Genomic DNA, 14,347 nt, shown 5'->3' with positions numbered 1-14,347 from the left:
CACCATTCTGACAAAGGCTCCCCATGGCAGCACACACTTCACTAACTCTCTCCCCCAGCACCACCCCTTGGCCAGCACAGCAGGCAGAATCACAGCAAACAGAATCATCGACTGCATAAGGAACCTCTGGACATCATCTACTTCAACCTAAACTTCTCAAAGGGGTCGCCTCCAGCAGGCTCTAAAGGACCACATCCAGTCAGGTTTTCACTATCTCCAAGGTTGGAGACTCCAACACCTCCCAGTGCAATCTTTTTCCCACTGCTTGACCAGCCTCATGCTGAAAAAGGCTTGCCTCCTCTTCCAAGGAAATGGCACAACTTTTCATCTTTCTCCATTAACACATTCCCTGGCCGTGGGTGCCCATGGGAAGAGTCCGACTCCCTTGCATTTGGGGTGAGAATGCTGTCAACAGCCCATTAGAGGTTTTGGTTGTTGTAAGTACTCAAGGCTTTTTCTGCTCCTCATACCGCCCAACCAGCAAGTAGGCTGGCAGTGCGCAAGAACTTTGGAGGTGACATGGCCCATACAGCTGACCCTAGCTGACCAAAAGGATAGTCCATGCCATATGACATCATGCTCAGTATAAAATGCTGGGGAAGAAGAAAGAACAGGTGGACGTTTGGTGTTATGAGGTTTCTATTCCCAAGAAAACAGGACGCGTCATGAAGCCTTGCTTTTCTGGACCCCGATCCGAGGCATAAGCCGGCAGTTTCTCCAGCAGAATGCTGTGGGAAATGGCATGAAACACTTTTCTAAAGCCCAGGTTACCAACATCCACGGCCTTTCCCTCATGCTTTGTAAAACGCCTTTGTACCAAGCCCTCAAAGAAGAGAAACACTAAGACACCCACAGAACACATGCAGGGAGAAAGGCCAGGCCTAAAGACAGGCTGAGTGAGCTGGCAGAAGCGCAGGGAGGGAGCGAATGCCATGGAAGGGGCAGCACCTCACGCCTGCAACACCATCAAAGTTTCAACCACCCTGGCAGGGCTGCAAGAAAATGAGGCCCCCTCTTCAAAACGCAACCACAAACCACACCACAGGACTGCCGTGGGATGACCTCACTGAAGACACCCGACCTCTCTATGCTTTGGTGGCGTCTGCTGAATTCCGTGACACAGCATCCATCCAAACCCTCCCAACTACCTACACTCACTTAGAAGCTGCTGCCAGGGCCAAATGGAGACGACCTCAAGAGGATGACATGAAAAGGGACTGTTGTGGGAAGGAAGACACACCCCATGTCATTACTTGAGTGCCTGTACCATGCAAGAGCTGCTTGGTGAAAAAAAAGTCATGCGCCAAGCCTGTCCCGCCCCTCCAGGACCAGCATAAAAGCCGGCCCAGTGCCTCTCTCCCTCACACACTTCTCCTCACGCCGCCTCCTCCACCCTCAACAAGGTGAGCCACAACCCCCTGACCCTCCTTCTCCTCACCCACCTGGCACCTCTCCTCCACCATGCTGTGCCGACAGCCTCAGCAGCCCTCACGCCTCCTTACTGCCACACTCCCCACAGCCCCACACCAGCCCTCCACACTCCCTCGTCCTCTTCCAACACTGACCCTCACACGCCCATGACCCTCACCTTTCTCCACACCCTCTCTTCCAGGCACCCTCCACACCACACACATGGCCTGCAACGACCTCTGCGGACCCTGCGGACCCACCCCACTGGCTAACAGCTGCAACGAGCCCTGCGTCAGGCAGTGCGAGGCCTCCCGCGTCGTCATCCAGCCTCCCGCCGTGCAGGTCACCCTGCCAGGACCCATCCTCACCTCCTTCCCCCAGAGCACCGCCGTCGGATCCTCTGCATCCGCTGCCGTGGGCAATGAACTCAGCGCCCAGGGAGTGCCCATCTCCTCTGGCGGTTTCGGCTTCGGCTACGGCTACGGCTTGGGAGGCCTTGGCTGCTACGGTGGCAGAAGAGGCTGCTACCCCTGCTAAGGGCCATCGCCACTAACCCTGGCACCAGCCACCCTGGCACAAGCCACGGCTTGCATTGAAGACGCACTTCTAGGTAGTTGCTGGCACAGGATTGTATCGTCCATGGCTCCTCCTCTCAAGACACCAAGCAAGGGAGGAGGGAAGGGGCAAGCCCAAGCTGTCTGCAACCATGGCCCATGTACCTCCTCCTCTTCTCCCACTTCCTTCTTTGCATCGCCCCTTCGGCTATGTCCACTACACTCTGCTGCAAACACTTGCTGACAACTCAAAGACCTCCAGGGTGCCATTTCCCCTCCCAGCCAGGAAGACCTTGATGCTCTGGCAAGATCTTCTCTCACAAGCGACCTCGAATGAAGGTCAGCCTACCTGCAGCTCAGACTGGCTCCCTTCCACTTGGCATTCCTGCCTGTGCACTGCTTTGCCTCAATAAAGTTCTCCTGCATCCAAAACTGAGATGCCTTCGCTTTCTCCTTCCGTGGTTTTGGCCGGATTGGCCAATCACAATGACAGATGTCCCCCCTTCCCAAAGAGAGGAGAGGAAGAGATAAGAGGACCTGTCCTGTCCGCTCCTCCTTACAGGTGTCACCCTTCTATGCTTTTCCACTTCTGACCCTCTAACGAGGCAAATAACGAAGTTAGCTGACCTCGCTTGTTATAGGGATAAGTCTAAGCGAGAGCGTCTCTGCGTACCATTCCTTGGTATAATCAGGTCTTGTCACTCAGTGAGAGTGAACACTTTCTAAACAATATGCTGTTAATTTCCCGGTTTAGTCAGTTAGAAGAGGCCCAGCTAAAACGTAAAAATACAAACCAGAAAATTGGTTCTGTTTTACCTCAAACCAGGACACTTGTCTCCAGTTGCTCCCAACTGCAGCCGGCACAGTGACAGGGCTCCACGCACCATCACAGTGGGTGTAAAAAGGCAAGAGGACCTCTCTTAGGAAGTATGTCCCCAGCTACAACAGCAGCACAGAGCAGCACAGGGCGGTTTCCAGAACGTGACACAAGCCCTTCACTTGACCAAACAAAGGCTTGCACATGCTAATGCACTTCTACTGCAGCCTCTGACACAAGCTCCCCATGGCAGCACACACTTTGCCAGCTCTCTTCCCCAGCATGACCCTGTGGCCAGCACAGCAGGCAGAATCACAGCAACGAGAATCATTGACTGCCCAAGGAACCTCTGGACATCCTCTACTTCAACCGAACCTGCTCAAACAGTGTCAGCTCAAGCAGGCTCTCCGCAACCATGTCCACACAGGTCTTCAGTATTTCCAAGGATGGAAGGTCCAACGCCTCTCTGCGCAACCGGTTCCAATCTTTGACCACACTCACGCTGAAAACAGCATGCCTTCTCTTCCAAGGAAAAGGCGCCTCTTTTCATCTTTCTCCATCATCACTTGCCCTGGTTGTGGGCACCTGAGAGAAGAGTCTGACTCCCCTCTCCTCATTCCCTCCTTAGTAAGGTTTCAGCTGGGATAGAAGTGACTCCCTTCCTGGCAGCTGGTAGGGTGCTCTGTTTTGCATTTGGGATGAGAATGCTATTGACAGCCCGCTACTGTTTTCAGTTCTTGCTAAGCACTCAAGGCCTTTTCTGCTCCTCACACCACCCTGCCAGCAAGTAGGCTGGGAGGGCACAAAAAGCTGGGAGGAGACACAGCCAGCACAGCTGACCAGAACTCACCAAAGGGATAGTCCGTGCCGTATGACATTATGCTCAATACATAATGCTGGGGGAAGAACAAAGAAGGCGGGAGGCACTCTTGGAGTTATGACATTGGTCTTCCCAAGAAACATCACGCATCATGGAGCCCTGCTTTCCTGCAGGCAGCTGAACTCCTGCCTGCCCATGGGAAGTAGTGAAGGAATTCCTTGATTTGCTTTGTTTGCGTGAACAGCTTTTGCTCTCCTTATTAAACTGTCTTTCTCTCAATGCACAAGTTGTATGTGGAGAAGCTGGATCAAGTGGCTGAGGCCAATGGTATGAGGTTCAACAAGTGCTGGGGTCCTGCACTTGGGTCACAACAACTCCTTGTAACGCTACAGGCTCAGGGAAGAGCGGCTGGAGAGCTGCCCGGTGAAAAAGGAGCTGGGGGTGTTGTTTGACAGCCAGCTGAGTATGAGCAAGCAGTGTGCCCTGGTGTCCAAGAAGGCCAGTAGCATCGTGGTGTGTTTCAGGTGATAGGACAAGAGGAAATGGCCTCATTTTTCACCAAGCGAGACTCTGGGTTGATCGTATGAAAAATGTCTTCTCCGACAGGGTTGTGAAGTGCTGGAAGAGGCTGGCCAGGGAAATGGTTGAGTCACAATCGTTTTTTGTACATTCCTCTGTAAGTTCTGTTGTTCTTGATTTCCTCTATCGTCTGCTGTTCTGTTAAACTGCCTTTATCTCAAGCCGTGAGTTTTCCCTCTTTCTTCCGATTCTCCCCCACATCTCACAGCTGTGGGAGCAGTGAAGGAGTGGCCGCATGGTTCTTTGTTGCCAGCTGGCATTCCCCCAAAACACAACCTCAATGATTCTGTGATTTCTGGAAGGCCATGGACTTAGTGGAGCAAGGGGAGTGCAGGGCCACCCAGATGCTGAAGGGACTGAAGCATCCTTCATTGAGGAGAAGCAGAGAGAGCTGGGAGGTTTCTCAGCCAGGAGGCAAGGCCACGTTCATTGATGAGCTGTTATCAATGTCTCTAAATCCCAGATGGGAGTTTCAGTGGTGCAAACCCAGCGAGCGTTGAGAACCATGCAGCCGCTCGCTCGCTTCCCCCTCGGCAGGATGGGGAAGAGAATCAGAAGAGGAAAAGTGAAAAAATGCGTGTGCTGAGGTAGAAATAGTTCTGTAGGTAGAGCAAAAGCCATGAGTGGCATCAAAGAAACCAAGGAATTCTTTGAATACTTCCCATTGGAATGCAGGTGTTCAGCCATGTCTCCAGGAAAGAAGGGCTCCATGATGCACATCAGTTATTTGGAAAGACAAACGCCGTACGTCCGTTTATTACACCGTCCTTTCATCTTTGCCATGCATTATATACCGAGCACGCCTTCACCTGGCATGGACTATCATTTGGTCAGTTGGGGTCAGCTGTCCTGGCCGTGTCACTTCCCAGCTTTTTGTGCACTCCCAGCCTACTCGCTGGCAGGGCAGTGTGAGGAGCAGAAAAGGCCTTGAGCGCTTAGCAACAACCAGAAAGAGTAGTGGGCTCTCAATGCCATTCTCATCCCACATGCACAACCTAGCCGTCTACCAGCTGCTAGTGAGAAAGTCAACTCTATCGCAGGTGAAGCGATGTCAGGAGGGAACGAGGAGAGGGGAGTCAGACTCTTGTCATGAGTGCCCATGGCCGAGGCATGGGGAATGAGAAAAGCTGAAAAGACGTGCCACTTCCATGGAAGAGAAGGCCAGCCTTTTTCAGTATGACCGTGACTGTGGTCTAACAGGTGAAAAGGGGTTGTAGAGAGAGGTGTTGGAGACTTCATCCTTGGAGATACTGAAACCCTGACTGGACAAGGCTGTGGAGTGCCTGCTTGAGTTGACTCTCTTTGAACGGGTTTTGTTGAAGTAGATGGTCTCCAGAGACTCCTTGTGCAGTGAATGATTGTGTTTGCTGTGATTCTGCCTGCTGTGCTGGTGAGAGGGTCATGCTGCGGAAGAGAGTTGGTGAAGTGCGTGCTGGCATGGGGAGCTTGTGTCAGAGCCTTGGTTGGAAGTGTGTTAATATGTCCAAGCCTTTGGGTAAGTGAAGGGCTTGTGTCAGGTTCTGGAAGCCCCCCTGTGCTGCTCTGTGCTGTGGTTGTTGCTGGGGCCATAGTTCCTAAGACCGGCCCTGTGGCCCTTTTCCACCCACCGCGATGGTCTCTGTAGCTGTGGCTTTGTGTTGAGTGAGGCTGGAAGAGCCTTGTGACAAAAAAGGAAACTGAGGCATCTCAGGTGGAATGCAGGAGAACTTTATTGATGGAAAAGAATGCAAAGGCAGGAATGCCAAGTGCAAGGGAGCTAGTCAGAGTTGCAGGTAGGGTGACCACCATCCAAGCTCCCTTGTGTGAGAGAGATCTTGCCAGAGCAGCAAGGTCTTCCTGCCCCACAGCGGGAGTTGCACAGTGGAGCTCGTTGTTGGGCTCTGGCTTGTCAGATTGTGTTTGCAGCGGAGAGTAGTGGATATAGCAGAAGTTGAACTGCAAAGAAGGAAGTGGGAGAAGAGAAGGACTGTCCCCATCCCTCTTCCTTGGAGCCTTGAGATAAAGATGCGTGGACAGCAGGTCTATGTGCTAGGAAAGAGCCAAGGATGTGTCCTCCATCAGTACCGTGGCTTCCAGGCTGTCAGGGTTTTGTCAGGGGTGGTGGTGAGGGCCCTTAGCAGGGGTAGCAGCCTCTTCTGCCGCTGAAGCAGCCCAGGCCTCCCAAGCCGTAGCCGAGGCCGTAGCCATAGCCGAGGCCGAAGCCGAAGCCGCCGGAGGAGACGGGCACTCCCTGGGCGCTGAGTTCATTGCCCACGGCAGCGGATGCGGAGGATCCGACAAAGGTGCTCTGGGGGAAGGAGGTGAGGATGGGTCCTGGCAGGGTGACCTGCACGGTGGAAGGCTGGATGATGACGCGGGAGGCCTCGCACTGCCTGACGCAGGGCTCGTTGCAGCTGTTAGCCAGCGGGGTGGGTCCGCAGGGTCCGCAGAGGTCGTTGCAGGCCATGTGTGTGGTGTGGAGGGTGCCTGGAAGAGAGGGTGTTGAGAAAGGTGAGGGTGGGGGGTTTGAGGGTCAGTGTTGGAAGAGGACGAGGGAGTGTGTAGGGTTGGTGTGGGGCTGTGGGGAGCTGGAGCAGAAGGGCCAGGTGGGTGAGGAGAAGGAGGGTCAGGGTGTTTAGACTCACCTTGTTGAGTGTGGAGGAGAAGGTGTGAGAAGTGTGTGAGGGAGAGAGGAGCTGGACCGGCTTTTATGCTGGTCATGGAGGGGCGGGACAGGCTTGGCGCATGATGGCGTTTTCCACAAACAAATTTGCATGACACAGCCTCACGAGTAATGACGTGGTTGTGTTCTTTGTTTTCTGAAATTCTCCAATTTCATGTTGTCTTATTGATGATGTGTCCACTGTGCCCTGGCGGCAACTTTTAAGTGCCAGTAGTAGAGGCCCTAAACATTGTGTTGATGGCACGCGTCAGGGTTGTCAGAAGACGTGACCAAAGCATAAGAGAGGTGGGGTGTCATCAGGGAGTTCATGCCGTGGCAGTTGTGTGGTGTGGTTTGTGGGTGCGTTGTGAAGAGGGGGCGTCATTTCCTCGCAGCCCTGGCAGGCTGGTCTGGGCTTTGGAGGGGGGCCAGGCATTAGGCGCTGCGCCTTGCATTGCGCTTGTTCCTTCCCTGCCTTGCTGCCAGCTCACTAAGCCTGTCTTTGGGCATGGCCTTTCCTGTTGGGTGTGCTCTGTGGCTGTCTTGGTGCCCCTTTTGTTTTTAAGGTTGTAGGTGGGAGAACGGAGGCTGCGTGTTTGGGTTTGTGCCCCGCTGGGTCCGTCCCTGGCCGAGGCAGTTGAAGCAGGCAGAGGAGGGCTGTTTGTGAGAGCAGGACATTATCGTGGCAGCCCTGTGCTGTTGGGAGGCTGGTCGTGCTCCCCAAAGGCTCCTCTTGGCTCTTGCGTAGGGATCCCCTTAGTTGTGGCCGGCAAATTTGCAACCTGGGCTCTGGCGCGACACATCTGAAGATGAGCAACGAAGCTGGTGAAGGATCTAGAGAAGAAGACTTGTTAGGAGCAGTTTAGGGAACTGGGCATGTTTAGTTTGCAGAAAGAAAAAGGCTGAGGGCACGCCTTATCGCTCACTACACCCACCTGAAAAGAGGTGGTAATGAGATAGGTGTCAGTCTCTTATCCCGAGTAACACGTGATAGGAGAAGAATTAACGTCTTTAAAGGGTGCATAGGGATGCTCAGTTTGGATGCTGGGAAAAATGTCATCCCCAGCAGGGTTATGAAGCACTGGAAGAGGCTCCTCCGGGAAGTGGCTGAATCACCATCCCTGGAGGTAATGACAAGACGTGTAGATGTGGGACTTAGGGCTATGTTTCTTTTGTGAAGTTCATAGTCATAGGTGAACGGTGTCAATATTGTTCAGGGTCTTTTCCAACCCAAGTGCCTCCATGATTGCGTATGAGGCAGCGTGCAAAAGCAGGCGAGTTCCTGGAGAGGCCGAGAGTGTGTCAAGAGACAGAGGGGGAGTGGGATCGGCATGCAGGGGAGGCTGGTGGGCCAGGGCCTTTGGGTTGTTTACATGGGGCGAGTGCCAATGGATGAGGCCATTTCTCTGCACAGTGTGTGACTGGAAGAAAGGGAAGGTGGAGCTTGTTGAGGAGAGTTGGAGGCAAGCACGCAGCACGTGAGTGCGGAGCTGAGGCCATGATTTCATGCATGACTGCATTTTTGAGCAAGCATCTCTTTCATGCCACAGCCTGTCAAGTGCTGTGGTGGGCGTGTTTTCCTTCCCACAACGCTCCGTTTACATGTTGTCGTCTTGTGGATGTGTCCACTTGGCCCTGGTGGTAGCTTTTAAGTGCAAGTAGGTATTTTGGAGGACGTGCATGGACGCTGTGTGTTAGGGAATTCAGCAGTCACAGCCAAGGCGTAGGAGAGGTGGGGTATCTCCAGTGACATCATCTCGTGGCACGTTTGTGGCTGGCTAAGCCTGTCTTTAGGCCTGCCACACCCTGTTGATGTGCCCTGTGGGCACTTTGATGCCCCCATTGCTTGTAAGTTTGTAGCTGAGAGAAAGGTCTGTCTTTCTGACCTGGGAGCTGGGAAACGTTATGGAGCTAATCATCTTGATCGCCTTCGTATGGCACATAGAGGCCAAGCAGGTGATGAGGCCCAGCCAGCATGGCTTTATGAAGGGCAGGTCCTGCTTGCCTAACCTGATCTCCTTCTATGTCAAGGGGACGCGCTTAGTGGGTGGATGAGTGAAGGGCTGTGGATGTTGTTAACTGGACTTTAGTAAAGCCGTTGACACAGTTTCCAAGAGTGTTGTCCTGCAGAAACTGCCTGCTCATGGCTCTGACGGGCGTACACTTTGCTGGCTAAAAAACGGGCTGGATGGCCAGGCCCATAGAGGTGAATGGAGGTAAATCCAGATTGTTGCCACCACAGGTGGTGTTCCCCAGGGCTGAGTACTGGGGCCGGTTCTCTTTAGTATCTTTACGAACGACCTGGACGAGGGGGTCGAGTGTACCCTCAGAATGTTTGCAGGCAACACCAAGTTGGGCGAGTGTGTGGATCTGCTTGAGGGTAAGACGCTTTAGAGAGCGATCTGGACAGGCTGGATCGATGGGAGGAGGCCAATGGTGTGGGGTTCAGAAAAGCTGAGTGCCGGGTCCTGCACTTGGGTCACAAGAACCCCATGCAACGCTACAGGCTTGGGGAAGAGCGGCTGGAAAGCTGCCCGTTGGAAAAGGAGCTGGGGGTGTTGTTTGACAGCCAGCTGAGTATGAGCCAGCAGTGTGCCCTGGAGCCCAAGGCGGCCAGTAGCATCGTGGCCTGTATCAAAAGTCATGAGTCCAGGAGGACTATGGAAGTGATCGTCCCCCTGTAATGGGCACTGGTGAAAAATGTCTTCACTGAAATGGTTGTCAAGCACTGGAATAGGCTTCCCAGGGAAGCGTTTGAGTCACCAGCCCTGGAGGTATCTAGAAGACAGTAGACTTGGCCCCAAGGGACTTGCTTTAGTGGGGCACTTGGTAGTGTTAGGTTAAGGGATGGAATCAGTGATCTTAAGTGTCTTTCCCAACCTCAGTGATTCTGTGAGTTTTTGAAGGCCATGGATGTGGTGGAGCAAGTCGAGTGCAGGGCCACCAAGACGCTGAAGGGACTGGAGCATCCTTCCCTTGAGGAGAATCTGAGAGAGCTGGGAGTTTCTTCAGCCAGGAGAAAAGGCCGCGTAGGGGAGATGTCATCAATGTCTCTAAATCCCGGATGGGAGGTGTCTTGGTTTAACGCCAGCCAGCAATCTGAACCATGCAGCCACTTGCACACTCCCCACTACAACAGGCTGGGAAAGAGAATCCGAAGAGGAAAAGTGAAAAAATGTGTGCGTTGAGATGTCAGTTTAATAAGTAAAGCAAAAGATGCACAAGCAAGCAAAGCAAAAGAAGGAGTTCCTTCACTACTTCCCAAGGCAGGCAGGCGTTCAGCCGTCTCCAGGAAAGAAGGGCTCCATGAGACATAACGGTTACTTGGAAGACAAATGCCATAACTCTGAACATTCCCCGCTTCTTTCTTCCCTCACTGTGCTCTCATGTGGCATGGACTATGCCTTTGGTCAGCTGGGGTCAGCTGTACCGGCCGCCTCACCTCCCAGCTTTTTCTGTACGTCCAGCCTACTTGGTGGGGGGTGGTGTGAAGAGCAGAAAAGGCCTTGAGAGCTTAGCAACAACCAAAAACCATTAGTGGGCTCTCAATGCCATTCTCATCGCAAACGCAAAACCTAGCACTCTACCAGCTGCTGAGCAAGTCAACTCTATCCCAGCTGCAGCCATGTCAGGAGGGAATGAGGAGAGGGGAGTCAGACAGGGCAAGGGTGAATGGAGAAAGCTGAAAAGACGTGCCATTTCCTTTGAAGAGAAGGCAAGGCTTTTTCAGTGGGAGGGTGGTCCAAAAGTGGAAGCGGTTGCGCAGAGAGGTGTTGGAGTCTCCATCATGTAGAAACTGAAGAGCTGACTGGATCTGGTGCTGAACAGCGTGCTCAATCTGACCACGTTTGAGAAGGTCGGGTGTAATGAGGTTATCTCCAGAGGTTCCTTGTGCAGTCAAGGATTCTGTTTTCTGTGACTCTGCCTGCTGTGTTGGCCAGAGGGTCATGCTGGGGAAGAGAGCTGGTGAAGTGCGTGCTGCCATGAGGAGCTTTCATTGGAGGCATGAGTAGAAGTGCGTGAGGTTGTCCAAGGCTTTCTTTTGTTAAGTGAAGGGCTTGTGTGAGGTTCTGGAAGCCCCCTCTGTTGTGCAGTTGCTGTTGCTGGGGCCATAGTTCCTAAGACCGGTCCGGTGGCCCTCTTGCACCCACCCCGATGGGCACTGTAGCCCTGCCTTTGTGTTGGGTGAGGTTGGAAGAACTTTGTGAGAAGAAAGGAAGAGGAGGCGTCTTAGGCTGGGATGCAGAAGAACTTTATTGAGGGAAGAGAGAAGTTCAAAGGTAGAAGCGCTAAGTGCGAGAGAGACCGTCTGAGTTGCAGGTAGGGTGACCATCATCCAAGGTCCCCTGTGTGTTCTAGGTCTTGCCAGAGCATCAAGGTCTTCCTGGCCTGCAGTAGGAGCAGCACCCTGGAGGTCCCGTGTGGTATTTGCCTCTACAGCAAGTGCTTGCAGCGGAGAGTCGTGAACGTAGCAGAAGGGGCGATGGAAAGAAGGAAGTGTTAGAAGAGGAGGAGGTACATGGGCCATGGTTGCAGACAGTCTGGGTTGGCCCCTTCCCTGCTTCCTTGCTTGGTGCCCTGAGAGGAGGAGCTGTGGATGGTGAAGCCATGTGCCAGAACATGCTTGAGCTGCCTCCTCAATCCATGCCGTGGCTTCCATGGTGTGGGTGGTTGTTGTCAGGGGTGGTGGTGAGGGCCCTTAGCAAGGGTAGCAGCCTCTTCTGCCACCGTAGCAGCCAAGGCCTCCCAAGACATAGCCGTAGCCGAAGCTGAAGCCGCTGGAGGAGACGGGCACTCCCTGGGCGCTGAGTTCGTTGCCCACGGCAGCGGATGCAGAGGATCCGACGGCAGTGCTCTGGGGGAAGGAGGTGAGAATGGGTCCTGGCAGGGTGACCACTACAGTGGGGGGCTGGATGACGATGCGGGAGGCCTCACACTGCCTGACACAGGGCTCATTGCAGCTGTTAGCCAGCGGGGTGGGCCCACAGGGGCGGCAGAGGTCGTTGCAGGCCATGTGTGTGGTGTGGAGTTTCCCTGGAAGAGAGGGTTTTGAGAAAGGTGATGGTGGTGGGGGTGTGAGGGTCAGTGTTGGAGGAGGGCGAGGGAGTGTGGAGGGCTGTTGTGGGGCTGTGGGGTGCGTGGCAGTGGGGAGGCGTGAGGGCTGTTGAGGCTGTGGGCAGAGCGTGGTGGAGGAGAGGGGCCAGGTGGTTGAGAAGAGGGAGGGTCATGGGGTTGAGACTCACCTTGTTGATGGTGGAGGATAAGGCGTGAGGAGAAGTGTGTGAGGAAGAGAGGCGCTGGGCCGCCTTTTATGCTGGTCGTGGGGGAGCGGGACAGGCTTTGCGCATGAGAGTGTTTTTTCAGCAAGCAACTCTTGCATGCCACAGCCTGGTGAGTCATGAGGTGGGGTGTCTTTTCTTTTCCCTAATTCTCCATTTTCATGGCCCCGTCTTGAGGACGTGTCCAGTTGGCCCCTGGTGGAAGCTTTTAATTGCCAGTCTTAGAGGCCAAAGACTTGGTTTTATTGGCATTTTTCAAGGCATTCAGCAGACGCAGACAAACCGTATGAGAGGTTGGCATGGATTTATGAGGGGCAGGTCCTGCCTGACCACTCTGATCTCCTTCTTTGTCAAGGGGACCCTCTGAGTGGATGGATGAGGGAAAGGCTGTGGATGAAGTTCCCACTGTTTGGAAAAGGGGTACCATGACACCCATCTTTCAAAAAAGAAACAAGGAAGATGCGGGGATTTACGGGCCGGTCAGTTTTACATCTGTGCCCAGCAGGATCATGGAGCAGATCCTCCTGGAAACTCTGCTAAGTCACATGGAAAATTTGGAGGTGATCGGTGACAGTCAACATGGCTTCAGCAAGGGCAAGTCAAGCCTGACAAATTTGGTGGTGTTCTCTGACAGGGTTACAGTGTTGGTGGATAAGGGAAGAGCAAAAGACGTCATGTACCTGGACATGTGCAAAGCGTCTGACACTGTCCCACACAACATGCTGGTCCCGAAATTGGAGTGACATGGATTTGACCAATGGAGCACTCGGAGGATAAGGAACTGGATGGATGGCCGCACTCAAAGGCTTTTGATTAAGGGTTTGATGTCCAAGTGGTGAGCAGTGAGGAGTGACGTTCCTCAGGAGTCGGTACTGGGAGCGGTGCTGTTTAACGTCTTTGTCGGTGCCATGGACAGTACGAAAGAGCTGGCGGAAGAGCTCGCCAGGCCACTTTGCATCATTTATGAGCAGTCCTGGAGAACCGGGGAGGTCAGCAATGTGACAGCCATCCACAAGAAGGGCCGGAAGGAGGATCTGGGGAACTACAGGCCGGTCAGTGTGACCTCGGTGCCTGGGAAGGTCATGGAACAGATCCTCCTCGGTGCCATTACACGGCACATGTAGGAGAACAGGGTGATCAGGCCCAGTCAGCATGGGTTTGTGAAGGGCAGGTGATGCCTATGAAACCTAATATCCTTCTATGACAAGGTGACCCACTTAGTGGATGAGGGAAACGCTGTGGATGTTATCTACTTGGATTTTTGCAAAGCGCTTGACACTGTTTCCCACAGCATTCTCCTGGAGAAACTGGCTGCTCGTGGCCCGGACAGGTGTACTCTTTGCTGGGTAAAAAACTGTCTGGATGGCCGTGCCCAGAGAGTGGTGGTAAATGGAGTTCAATCCAGTTGGTGTCCGGTCACATGTGGTGTCCCCCAGGGCTCGGTGCTGCGGCCGGTTCTCTTTAATATCTTTATCAATGGTCTGGATGAAGGGATCGAATGCACACTCAGTAAGTTCGCAGATGACACTAAACTGGGCGGGCGTGTTGATCTGCTTGAGGGTAGGTTGGCTCTGCAGAGGGATCTGGACAGGCTGGACCGATGGGCTGAGACCAGTGGTATGAGGTTCAACAAGGCCAAGTGCCGGGTCCTGCACTTACGTCACAACAACCCCATGCAGCGCTACAGGATTGGGGCAGAGTGGCTTGAAAGCAGCCCGGCAGAAAAGGACCTGGGGATGTTGGTGGACAGCCGACTGAATATGAGCCAGCAGTGTGGCCAGGTGGCCAAGAAGGCCAACAGCATCCTAGCCTGTATCAGGAATAGTGTGGTGAGCCGGACTAGGGAAGTGATCATCCCCCCTGTACTCGGCACTGGTGAGGCCCCACCTCGAGTACTGCGTTCAGTTTTGGGCCCCTCGCTACAAGAGGGACATTGAGGTGTTGGAGGGTGTCCAGAGAAGGGCTACAAAGCTGGTGAGGGGTCTGGAGGACAAACCTTATGAAGAACGACAGAGGGAGCTGGGGTTGTTTAGCCTGGAGAAGAGGAGGCTGAGGGGAGACCTTATCAGCCTCTACAACTACCTGAAAGGAGGTTGTAGAGAGATGGGGGCTGACCTCTTCTCCCTGGTGACAAGTGATAGGACGAAACGGGTTCAAGTTATGTCAGGGGAGGTTTAGATTGGATATTAGGAAACACTTTTTCACTGAAAGGGTTATTAAACATTGGAATAGGCTGCCCAGGGAGGT

At 53.6% G+C, this 14,347-nt stretch overlaps 1 protein-coding gene across 1 annotated transcript; it reads right to left on the bottom strand.

Moving 5' to 3' along the window:
• Positions 1 to 6,293: 6,293 nt before the first annotated feature.
• Positions 6,294 to 6,626, bottom strand: LOC141738531 (feather keratin-like). Its single transcript, XM_074573830.1, has one exon. The coding sequence runs from the start codon at positions 6,624 to 6,626 to the stop codon at positions 6,294 to 6,296; it is 333 nt and encodes a 110-aa protein (XP_074429931.1).
• Between the last annotated feature and the right edge of the window lie 7,721 nt (positions 6,627 to 14,347).

The sequence above is a fragment of the Larus michahellis genome, chromosome 2 (genome assembly GCF_964199755.1).
Source record: "Larus michahellis chromosome 2, bLarMic1.1, whole genome shotgun sequence".
Lineage (NCBI taxonomy): Eukaryota > Metazoa > Chordata > Aves > Charadriiformes > Laridae > Larus > Larus michahellis.
Note: the sequence above shows the minus strand (reverse complement) of the source record. Positions and strands in the feature narration are given on the sequence as shown.

Coding starts and splice junctions, on each gene's coding strand:
- LOC141738531 (XM_074573830.1), bottom strand. CDS start 6,626: ATGGCCTGCAACGACCTCTGCGGACCCTGCGGACCCACCCCGCTGGCT.